Raw genomic sequence first — 12515 nt, 5'->3', positions numbered from 1 at the left:
GCACTCATTTTACCCTCTACCTTCACAAGCCTTTCATGGCCTGTTGCAGTGAAGCATCCCCACAGCACGATGCAGCCACCACCATGCTTCACAGTAGGGATGGTGTGTTTTTGATGATGTGCGGTGTTTGCCTTTGATGACCAAAATGCTCAATTTTGATTTTGTCAGACCACAGAACCTTCTTCCAGCTAACTTCAGCATCTCCACATGCCTTCTGCCAAACTTTAGCCAAGATTTCATGAGCGTTTTTTTCAGCAGTTGCTTCTCTTTGCCATTCTCCAATAAAGCTGTGACTGGTGAAGCACCTGGGCAACAGTTGTTATATGCTCCATTTCTTCCATCTCAGCCATTGAAGGTTGTAACTCCTCCAGAGTTGTCATAGGACTCTCAGTGGCCTTCCTCACTAGTCCCCTTCTTGCATGGTCACTCAGTTCTTGAAGACGGCCTGCTCTAGGCAGATTTACAGACATCCCATATTCTTTCCATTTCTTGATGATCGACTCAACTGTACTCCAAGGAACATTCAGTGACTTGGAAATTTTCTTGCATCCATCTCCTGACTTGTGCTTTTCAATAACCCTTCACAGAGTTGCTTGGAGTGTTCTTTTGACTTCATGGTGTAGTTTTTGCCAGGATACTGACTCATCAGCAGCTGGACCTTCCAAATGTATTTTTATGACAATCAATTGAAGCACCTTGACTGCACACAGTTCTCCAAAAACAGATTTCCATTTAATTAATTACATGACTTCTAAAACCAATTGGCAGCACCAGTGATGATTTGATGTGTCATTTTAAAAGAGGGTAAATACTTGTAATCAATTACTTTGTATTTTATATTTGCAATTAATTTAGATCACTTTGTAGTGATCTGTTTTCACTTTGACACAAAAGAGATTTTTTCTGTTGATCGGTGTCAAAAAAGCCAAATTAAATCCATTGTGGTTCAATGTTGTAAAACAATAAAACATGAAAATATGATCGCTTCTCATCCTCCTTCACTCCAAAGAGAAAAGCCCTAGCTTGCTCAACCTAACCTCATAAGTCATGTTCCCTAATCCAGGCAGCATCCTGGTAAATCTCTTCTGCACCCTCTCTAAAGCTTCCATTTTTATAATGAAGTGACCAGAATGCAACACAATACTCCAAGTGTGGTCTTACCAGAGCTTTATAGATCTGCAACATTACCTTGCAGTCTTTGAACTCAACCTGCTAACTAATGCACCAAATTTCTTGGTGTTCACCCGGCAGAGAATCTCACCTGGTCCCTTAACTCTAGCTCCATAGCAAAGAAAGCCCAGCAGCGTCTCTACTTTCTGCGAAGGCTGAGGAAAGTCCATCTCCCACCCCCCATCCTCATCACATTCTACAGGGATTGTATTGAGAGTATCCTGAGCAGCTGCATCACTGTCTGGTTCGGAAATTGCACCATCTCGGATCGCAAGACCCTGCAGCGAATAGTGAGGTCAGCTGAGAAGATCATCGGGGTCTCTCTTCCCGCCATCACAGACATTTACACTACACGCTGCATCCGCAAAGCAAACAGCATTATGAAGGACCCCACACACCCCTCATACAAACTCTTCTCCCTCCTGCCGTCTGGGAAAAGGCGCTGAAGCATTCGGGCTCTCAGGACCAGACTAAGTAACAGTTTCTTCCCCCAAGCTATCAGACTCCTCAATACCCAGAGCCTAGACTGACACCAACTTACTGCCCTATTGTCCTGTTTATTATTTATTGTAATGCCTGCACTGTTTTGTGCACTTTATGCAGCCCTGGGTAGGTCTGTAGTCTAGTGTAGTTTTTTCCTGTGTTGTTTTTTATGTAGTTCAGTCTAGTTTTTGTACTGCGTCATGTAACACCACGGTCTTGAAAAAAGATTGTTTCATTTTTACTGTGCACTGCACCAGCAGTTATGGTCAAAATGACAATAAAAGTGACTTGACTTGACATTACTTAATTCATGTCATACGTCTTCTTAACCACCTTATCAACTTGAGCAGCAGCTTTGAGGGATCTATGAACATGGACACTAAGATCCCTGTGTTCCTCTACACTGCTCAAAATCCTACCATTAATTCTGTATTCTGATATCAATTTCAACCTTCCACAGTGAATCACTTCACACTTTCCTGATTGAACTCTATCAGCCATTTCTCGGCCCAGCTCTGCATCCTGTCAATATCCTGTTGTAACCTACAATGACCTTCTACACTATCCACAATTTCACCAGTCAACAAACCTATTTATCCACCCTTCCACTTCCTCATCCAAGCCATTTATAAAAGTCACAAAAGAGCAGGGGTCCTAGAACAAATCTCTGCGGAACACAGATTTTATATTAAGACCTTACTATAACTTTGGCTGTTGTCATTTGGTGCGCAGATTCCTTTGATAAGTTTGATTCCACAATCATGTTGTTCCAGGATTAGATAGCGGACTGTTTGTAAACACGGCTTGGGTCACACACTCTAGCACTGGCTTTATCAAATAAGGCGAGTGATCACCATGTCGTCATTATTTCTGACAGTTATGAGGTGTTATAGTGTCTGAGCAGTTAAACTTTGGACTTGGTGTAAGCAGTGATTATTTGTAGCAAATGACACTCAGTGAAATATCTTCTCCTTGCACATATCAAAGTCAATGATGCAACCTGTACAGTTCATAGTTGTACAAACTCCTTCATGCACTGAGATGGCTTAACAGAGTCACTTACCTCCTCTGACGGAGTGATGAGATAAACTGCTTCCAAACTGGGCAGGGGTTCTCTGCGTTTATTGATGTCCTCAACAACTTCACCCAATCACCATTAAAACACAAAAAGAAGGTCAAATCAGCTAAGGTTGAAGACATAGAAAAATCAGCCTTCAAAGCCAGACTAAGCTGAGGACTGGAGGACAGAGACAGGCTGGTGAAAAGGTGAGTACATGGACGATGAAATTCAATGCAGCTAAATGTAATTCACAGAGCGAGAAAGAATGAAAGTAATGGTAGATCCAAAGCCCAGTCCATGGAGAATACATCAGCTATCAAACATTTCCATTAATCCCATGGCATTCTCTCCAAATTCTCATCAACCCCTTGAGGTTCTCACACAGGATCATTCACAGTGGCAATTGAAGACATCATTGGGAGGAACCTTGAGCCCCAAGATGAAAGCCATACGTGCAAACTCAACACAGAGAATGCCAGACATCAGGACTGAATGAGGGTCACTGGAACTGTGAGGAGACTGGCCCACTTGTCCCTGTAATCATGGTCACTGAATTTTCAATTTTAAAAAGGGTTGTAGGAAGAGAGAAACTTAAAATAGTTGTACACAGATCTTGGTGGCAGGACAGATGAACAAACAATAAAGCACATGACTTATGGGCTTTTTTAAACGGAAGTACAGAATACAGAAGTAAGTGAGTTGCACCAAGTCTCATGTGGGAACCAAGGGTCTAATGAAAAGAAGGATTTAAAGGATATTACTATGAGTAAAAGGAAATGCTGAAGAAATTAATGTAATCAAAAAAGGTAACACAATTATGAAACTCGGTTCAGCCCTTGACCTCCAGTGGTGTCTGAGTGGAGTTTTTTCCATCAGGTGCCCTGGCTTCCCCCCACATCCCAAAGATGTACTACAAATGAAAATCAGAAAACACACATCTGAAAATCCCAAATAAAAATCAGAAAATATTCAGAATCAGACAGCTCCTGTGGGGAAAAAGTCACATTTCAAATCAAAGACACTTCAAGATGTACAGTACGTAAGACATAAAGTGGGAGCAGAATTAGGCCATTTGGCCCATTTTGTCCGTAATACCATCTATCACGGCTGATTTATAATCCCTCTCAACCTGATTCCCTGTAACCTTTGACACTCTTAGTAAGAAAGTCCTACCTAAGTATACACTCCACAAATCACAGCCAATGTTAATATCACTCAGAGGAAAGTTGATTAAATTAGAAAGATACTAAATTTCCTTTAGTTATAATACAAAATGCAATTTAACATTCTTAAATGTTAAGAATGGAATAGAATTCCTGATTTATTATCTCTCTCAATCCCATTCTCCTACCTTCTACACATAACCTGTGACACCCTGATTATTCAAGAACCCATCAATCTATACCCAATGACTTGGCCTGCACAGCCGTCTGAAGCAATGAATTTCACAGATTCACCACCCTCTGGCTAAAGGGATTTTTTCTTATCTCTGTTTTGAATGGATGTCCCTCAATTCTGAGGAAACATCCTCTCCACATCCACTTTATTCAGACCTTTCAATATTCAAAAGGTTGCAATGAGATCCCTCTACCCGATATTCTTCTCAACCCCAGCCAGTACAGGCCCAGAGCTATCAAATGCTTCTCATATGCTAAGACTTTCATTCCTGGAATCATTGTCGTGAACCTCCCCTGGACCCTCTCCAATGTCATCACATGTTTGCTTAGATAAGGGACCCAAAACTGCTCACAATATTCCAAGTGTGGCCTGACCAATGCCTTATAAAACCTCCGCATTATATCCTTGCTCTCGAAATGAATGCTAACGTTGCATTTGCCTTCCTTACTACTAACTTGAACTGCAATTAAGCCCCTAGGGAATCCTGAATGAGGACTCTCAAGTTCCTCTGCACCTCTGATTTTAAATCTTCACCCCATTTAAAAAATAGTCCATGCCTTTATTCCTCAGCCAAAGTACATGACCAGACACTTCCCAACAGTGTACAGTATTCCATCTGCCATTTCTTTGTCCATTCCCCCAATCTGTCCAAGTCCTTCTGCAAGGCTCCCTTCTTCCTCAACACTGCCTGCTCCTCCACCTATCTTCGTATTGTCTGCAAACTTGCCACAAAGCCTTCAAATCCATCATCTAAATCATTCACCTACAACATAAAAATAAGCAGTCCCAATCTTACCCCTCCGGAACACCAGTAGTCACTTGCAGCCAATCAGTAAAGGCTCTTTTTATTCTCACTCTTTACCCCCTGCCCATCAGCCAATGCTCTATCCATGCTGGTGTAACCTGCTGTAAGGTTTTACTGCTAATGTAATGGTTTAATCGCATATTGTGTACTCTGTTATTTCGCGGTACTGATTTGTAACATGGGACACGTTGCGCAGCATCCACCCAAATGAGATTTCTTAAGTTTGACCAGGACAGGGGCTATCACACCCTATATTAAACCACTAGCCGAAGCGAGAGTTACAATTGTGGGGGTTTGTCCGGGATTGATTCCATTGGATACTGTGTGATTACCCTGAGTAGTGTAGATATTCGCACTCTGGATGAATTGTTAATTCGCCTGTTATGTTTTGTTAAAGTTGTGGGAGGAGATTTGATAAAATGGCTGGCGCAGCTCTCGTTTTAATACAGACCAGCTCTGATGTAGCAGTAGCTGGGAGCGGAGATTTCAAAGGCAGGGTTCGATCATTTCTGGGGAGTGAGGGGAAGGAGTGGTCGGATTTGGAATGTCTAATTAGTCCATGTCCTCCAGTGAAGAGTGAGAATTCTGAGTTAGTATCCGCCCTTACGTCTCTGGCAAATAAATGGAAAAATCAGGTTCAAAGTCCCAGCTATGATAGGCTCCGCTTATTCTCTGGAATTACGCCCACCCCTAAATGGGAGGAGGAGTATGAGACTTGGGCAGAGTAGACCGCTCAGTTGTTAGATGAGTGGCAGTGCTCTAATAACGTAAAGTGACAGAGATTGGTTGAAAGTTTGAATGGGTGGGCCACCGACGTTGTGAGAGCTGGCAGGTTGAAGTATCCCTTAGCAACTGTGAGCGATTACCTGCGAGCACTGGAAAGCTCTTTTGGCCTGACAGGAAGCCCAATGGAGCTCATGGTGGAGTTTCAGAACATGCATCAGGAGAAGGGGGAGAAGCTTTCTGCTTTTATTTTTCGGTTAGAGAGGCAGCTAAATTGCTTACAGCGTAGAGGGGTCATTCAGGCGGCTGAGGTGGATCAGTTAAGAATAGACTAGATAGACAGGGGCACCCAGTCCCATGATCTGATTACTTGGGGTCTCCGACAATCTCGTAAGATGCGCCCCCCTCCATCTTTTGTAGAGCTGATCAGAGAGGTACGGGACAGAGGGTGGACACGAGTGATAGGTCGGGGGAGGCCTCGCCAGGTAGGCCGGAGGTCTCCCCAGTAGTGTCTGAACCTGAAGAGTCAGGTGAGGAGTTACGGAGGTCTCAGAGAATTCGGAGACCACCAGATAGGCTGGCTTACGTAGCACCAGTGGAGCAGAGTATGACCCTACCATTTTGGGGAGCTATATCACTGCCTTGTGCACTTGGATTGGACTTTGTGTTTTGCAGGAAGGGGTGGCAAATTATCTCAATGTCATAAGGACATGACTAAATTTGGTGGAGGGAGAGGGTAACACACTGTCAGGTTTCACTGCTAATGTAATGGCTTCTCTGTAATGTTCCACTGCTGAGGTAATGGTTTCTCTGTAGCAGCAATGTTTGGGTTATGACTAGAGATAACTGGACATAATAGCCAATGAACAGGATGTTATTCTTTCTTGTGTGTCTGGGAGCTGGGAATTCGTGAGTCTTTTGCCGGGAAGAGATGAGGAGAGAAGATGCAAATGGAGAGAGTTGGTAGACCGCCAGCAGAGTGGGCTTGGAACGAAGGTCCGAAGGTCAGCGACGATCGGAGTAGGTTGATGGTGGATGAACGGCCTTATCAGTGAGCTCCAACCTTGTGCAATAGATTTGTTTCATGACAATGGACCCTTTTTCTTTTTCATTTCTTTACTAACCATATAGTCAAATTAAGAATTATATAGCTCAATCATGTAATCGCATATTGTGTACTGTTTGTTATTTTGTGGTACTGATTTGTAACAGGGAACACATCGTGCAGCATCCACCCAAACGAGATTTCTTAAGTTTGGCCGGGCCGGGGGCTATCATCCCCTATATTAAGCCTCTAGCCGAAACGAGAGTTACACTAGCATCTTTCCTGTAATACCATGGGTTCTTATCTTGTTAAGCAGCCTTATGTACAGAACCTTCTCACAAGGTTCTTCGCACAGTTCAAGTAAACAACATCCACTGATTCTCCTCTATTGATTCCACGTGTTATTTCTTCAAAGGATTCCAACAGATTTTTCAGGCAAGATTTTCCCTTAAGGAAACCATGCTGATTTTGGCCAATGTTACCATGTGCTTCCAAGTACCCCAAAACCACATCCTTAACAATCAACTCCAACAATCCACACAATCTCTTCAGCTACCTCTTTCAGGACCCTGGTTAATAGTCCATCTGGTCCAGGTGACTTATCAACCAGGTGATTTCCAGCATCTGCAGGTTTTCTCTTGTTTGTGTCTGAATCCAAACAGCCAATTTGGGGCAGACGCCATGCATCTTCTGGATTAGCCTCCCATGAGAGACTTTGTCTAATGCCTTACTGAAATCTACATCCACTGCCCTACTCTCATCGCTTTGTCAAAAAACTCAATCACATTGATGAGGCATGACCTGCCATACGGGCCCTCAATAATTAGGCCATGGGTATCCAAACAGTCATATATCCCATCCCCAAGAATTTTCTCCAGCACTTTCCCTAAAAGTTGACTTGAGACTCACTGGTCTATAGTTCCCAGGATTTTCCTTTGTTCCCTTCTTAAACAGAGGTATAACATTAGCCACTCACCAGTTCTCCAGGCTAGACAGGACACAAAGTTACTGGTTCTGATGAAGGGTCTCAGCCTGAAATGTCGACTGTACTCCTTTCTTTTGGTGCTGCCTGCCCTTCTGAGTTCCTCCAGCATTTTATGTGTGTTTCCTGGTCCTACATATCCTTTTCCTTAGTAAATACTGAAGCAAAGTACATTAAGTATCTCACTCACATTCTCTGCATTCAAGCAAATCCTTCTCTTTCCTTGGCCCCACTCTCTCCCTAGTTATTCTTTTACTCTTGATGTTTGTATAGAATGCCTTGGCATTCACCTTAATTCTACTTACCAAGGATTTTTCATGTCCCCTCCTGGCTTTCTGAATTCCCTTCTTTAGTTCTTTTCTGGCTTCGTTATAATCCTCATGTACTTCATTTGATCCTAACTCATGAACGTTTACATGCTTTTCCTTTTTCTTCTTAACTAAATTTATCACATCTCTGGACATCCATGGTTCTCTTACTTTTCCATCCCTAAACTTCCTTTCCTGTACTCTGTGCAATTGATCTTTACACACCCTCCTTATGTCTGATGTGGACTTGCCAGAGAAAAGGTGTTCCCAGCTAACTCTTCTTAGTTCCTGCCTAATGCCCTCAAAATCTGCCCTACTCCAATTTAAAACTCTTCCACAAGGACCATACCTATCCTTATCTTCAGCTATCCTGAAAGACAAGCTGCTTTGGTCACTGTTCCCTAATTGCTCATCCTCTGAAAGATCAGTCACCAGGCCCAGCTCATTACCCAACACCAGGTCCAATACGGCCCTTCCTCTCATTGGACCGTCCACATATTTAAGAAACCTTTCCTGGATACACTTGACAAATTCAGCCCCATCTAAACCTCTTAGGCTAAGAAGGTCCCAGTTTATATTAGGGAAGTTGAAATTCCCCATGACTACAACACTATTATTTTTACACATTTCCTTAATCTGATTACATATCTGTTCCTCAATGTCCCGGTGGCTATTCAGGGGTCTGTAATACAATCCTATCAGTGTGCTTGCAAACACGAGGAAATCTGCAAATGCTGGAAATTCAAGCAACACACACAAAATGCTGGTGGAACGCAGCAGACCAGGCAGCATCTATAGGGAGAAGTACAGTTGACGTTTCAGGCCGAGACCCTTGGTCAGAACTAACTGAAAGAAAAGATACTAAGAGATTTGAAAGTGGGAGGGGGAGGGGGAGATCCGAAATGATAGGAGAAGACAGAAGGGGGAGGGATGAAGCTAAGAGCTGGAAAGGTGATTGGCAAAAGGGATACACAACTGGAGAAGGGAAAGGATCATGGGACGGGAGGCCTAGGGAGAAAGAAAGGGGGAGGGGAGCATCAGAGGGAGATGGAGAGTAGGCAAGGAGAGAGAAAGAGAAAAAAAAGAGAAAAAAAGGCAGGGGGAGAATAATAAATAAGTAAATAAATAGATAGATAGATAGATAAATAAATACATACATACATAAATAAGGGATGGGGTAAGAAGAGGAGGAGGGGCATTAACAGAAGTTAGAGAAATCAATGTTCATGCCATCAGGTTGGAGGCTACCCAGCCGGTATATAAGGTGTTGTTCCTCCAACCTGAGTGTGACTTCATCTTGACAGTAGAGGAGGCCATGGATAGACATATCAGAATGGGAATGGGACGTGGAATTAAAATGTGTGGCCACTGGGAGATCCTGCTTTCTCTGGTGGACAGAGTGTAGGTGTTCAGTGAAACGGTCTCCCGGTCTGTGTCAGGTCTCACCAATATATAAAAGGCCACACCGGGAGCACCAGACACAGTATATCACACCAGCCAACTCACAGGTGAATTGTCGCCTCACCTGGAAGGACTGTCTGGGGCCCTGAATGGTGGTGAGGGAGGAAGTGTAAGGGCAGGTGTAGCACTTGTTTCGCTTACAAGGATAAGTGCCAAGAGGGAAATCAGTGGGAATGGATGGGGGGGGACGAATGGACAAGGGAGTCGCGTAGGGAGCGGAAAGCAGAAAGGGGAGGGAGGGAAGGATGTGCTTGGCAGTGGGATCCTTTTGGAGGTGGTGGAAGTTACGGAGAATAATTGCAACCTTCTTATTCCTGAGTCCCACCCAAATTGACTCAGTGTCTGATCCCTCCACTACGTCTCCCCTGTCCATCTGTGACATTGTCCCTGATTATAGAAACATAGAAAACCTACAGCACAATACAGGCCCTTCGGCCCACAAAGTTGTGCCAAACATGTGCCTACTTTGGAAATTACTAGGCTTACCCATAGCCCTCTAGTTTTCTAAGCTCCATGTACCTATCCAGAAGTCTTTTAAAAGACCCTATCGTATCCACCTCCACCACTGTTGCCGGTAGCCCATTCCACGCACTCACCACTCTCTGCATAAAAAAAACTTACCCCTGACATCTCCTCTGTACCTGTTCCCAAGCACCTTAAACCTGTGTCCTCTTGTGGCAGCCATTTCAGCCCTGGGAAAAAGCCTCTGACTATCCACCCGATCAATGCGTCTCATCATCTTATACACCTATATGATCCTATTGCTAGTGCAACTCTCCCCACCATCTTTTACCTCCTCCTCTATCCTTCCTAAAACTTTGAAAACTTGGTACATTAATCACCCATCCCTTCCCATCTTTCAACCAAGTTTCAGTAATGGCTACAACATTATAGTTCCATGTATTGATCCATGCTCTAATTTCATCACCCTTACCCATAATACTCCTAGCATTAAAATATACACACTTCAAACTATCTGACCCATCATACCTTTTATTTCATTTTTGCCTTTCAATACTTTTCCTGACATCTACCTCCTGGTCTAATCCTTCCCTTACCGACCTGGGGCTCCAGTTCCCAGCCCCCTGCAAAACTAGTTTAAGCTCTCCCGAGTAACATTAGCAAAACTCCTGGCCAGGATACAGGTACCTCTCCAATCAGCTGCAACCCGTCCCTCTTGTATAGGTCACCCTTTGCAAGGATCCAAGAACTTGAAACGCTGCCCCCTGAACCATCTCCGCAGCCACTAATTCACCCATGCTATCACCCCATACCTACCTGCACTAGCCCATGGCACAGGGAGTAATCTGAAGATTACAACCTTGGAGGTCCTTCTCTTCAGCCTCTTTCCTAACTCTATATACTGACTGTGTCGAACCTCTTCCCCTTTCTGCCTATGTCTTTAGTGCTAATATGCACCACAACCTCTGCTGTTGCCCCTGCCCGACCATATTCTGCAGACACTCCAACACATCATGGACCCTAGCACCTGGGAGGTAACAGACCATTCTGGTGTCTCTCTTGCCCCCACAGACACTTTCTGCCCCCTTATCAAGTCCCCTATATCTACCACACTGCCTGGCTTTACCCTTGCCTGTTGAGCCTCAGAACTGGCCACAATGCCACCAGCCTGGCAGCTGCTGTCATGATCTGATGGGTCATCCCCACACCCCCCAGCAGTATCCAAAGGGGTATACTTGTTGCTGAGGGGAATGACCACAGGGGAACCCGACACTAACTTCCTAATTCTCTTACCACTTCTAATGGTCACCCATCTTCTGCCTGAATGCTGCCCTCTGGGAGTCTCCACCTCTTCCAAAGTTGCATCTATAATATCGTCCACCTCTTCAGAGTGCAATTTGCCCCTATCATCTGCCCGTCCTTCCTCACAGTCTCACTACACTCTCAGCACACCAACTGCCCATCCTCAGACCTAGCACCCTGGTTTCCACCCCCTGCCAAATTAGTTTAAACCATCCCCCACAGCTCTAGCAAATCTGCCCCATGGGTATTGGTCACCCCTCGGTATAGGTGAAACCCTTCCTTATTGTACAGGTCACACCTTCTCCAGAAGAAATCCCAATGATGCAGAAATCTGAAACCCTGCCCCCTGCACCAATTTCTCAGCCAGGCATTCATCTCTCAAATCATCCTATTCTTACCTTCATGGCACGTTGCACAGAAAGCAATCTGAAGATGACCACCCTTCAGGTCCTGCTTTTCAGCTTAGTGCCCAACTCCCTCTATTTTCTCTTCAGGATCCCTTCCCTTTCCCTACCTACTGTATGTCATTGGTACCAATAAATGGCGACGGCAGCGTGCGCGGCCACTCCAGGAATGAATATCTGTTATCTGTAAGTAGGGGCCGTGCACAATCCTGATTTGATGGGGATGGACGTGAGAAGCGCGGAGGAACATCTGGTGAAACTTCTGACATGCCTGTTTCGCTGCCGCTGCTACTGTGCAATCGAGAAATCTCCGGACTGGAAGGCCCCGAATCCTCCACTTTGCCTGTTGCTTGGCGGCCGGGGCCGGGGTTGAAGCACTCGGCAGAGATGGTGCTCGGTGCTCGGTGTTGGAGGGCTGGTCGGAGGCTCGAAGTTTATCGGACGGACTCAGAGTCAGCTGTGGTCGGATGCTTCCAGAGGCTGCATCAGGAAGCTTTGCGGCGCTGGAGGTTCATGGCAGGAAGAGTTCTTCTTCCTTCTACCGTCTACGTGAGATGATGGGCTATCGAGGACTTTGAGACTTTCATTTACCGTGTCCATGGTCTGCCCTTATCAAGTTACGGCATTGATTTGCACTGTTGTAACTATATGTTTTAATTATGTGGTTTTTGTAAGTTAGTCTTGGTCTGTCTTGTGTTTTTGTGATATCATACTGGAGGAACATTGTAACATTTCTTAATGCATCCATTACTAAATGACAATAAATGAGGACTGAATGTCCTCACAATCTATACCATGACTTCTGACTGTTCACTCTCCCCCTTTTGAACGCTGTGGACCCATTGCAAAACATCCCTGACCCTGGCACCTAGAATGCAACAAACCATATAGGTATCTACGTCACATCCAAAG

The 12515-nt window shown here is 44.6% G+C and overlaps 1 protein-coding gene across 1 annotated transcript in view; it reads right to left on the bottom strand.

Annotated features, from left to right (window-relative positions):
• LOC140731126 (syntaxin-binding protein 1-like) overlaps window positions 1-12515 on the bottom strand; it is a 134140-nt gene that overhangs the window by 76828 nt on the left and 44797 nt on the right. Inside the window, 1 exon segment of the mRNA XM_073052443.1 lies at window positions 2717-2793. Coding sequence (XP_072908544.1) covers window positions 2717-2793 — 77 coding nt within the window.

The sequence above is a fragment of the Hemitrygon akajei genome, chromosome 7 (genome assembly GCF_048418815.1).
Source record: "Hemitrygon akajei chromosome 7, sHemAka1.3, whole genome shotgun sequence".
NCBI classification, from domain to species: domain Eukaryota; kingdom Metazoa; phylum Chordata; class Chondrichthyes; order Myliobatiformes; family Dasyatidae; genus Hemitrygon; species Hemitrygon akajei.
Note: the sequence above shows the minus strand (reverse complement) of the source record. Positions and strands in the feature narration are given on the sequence as shown.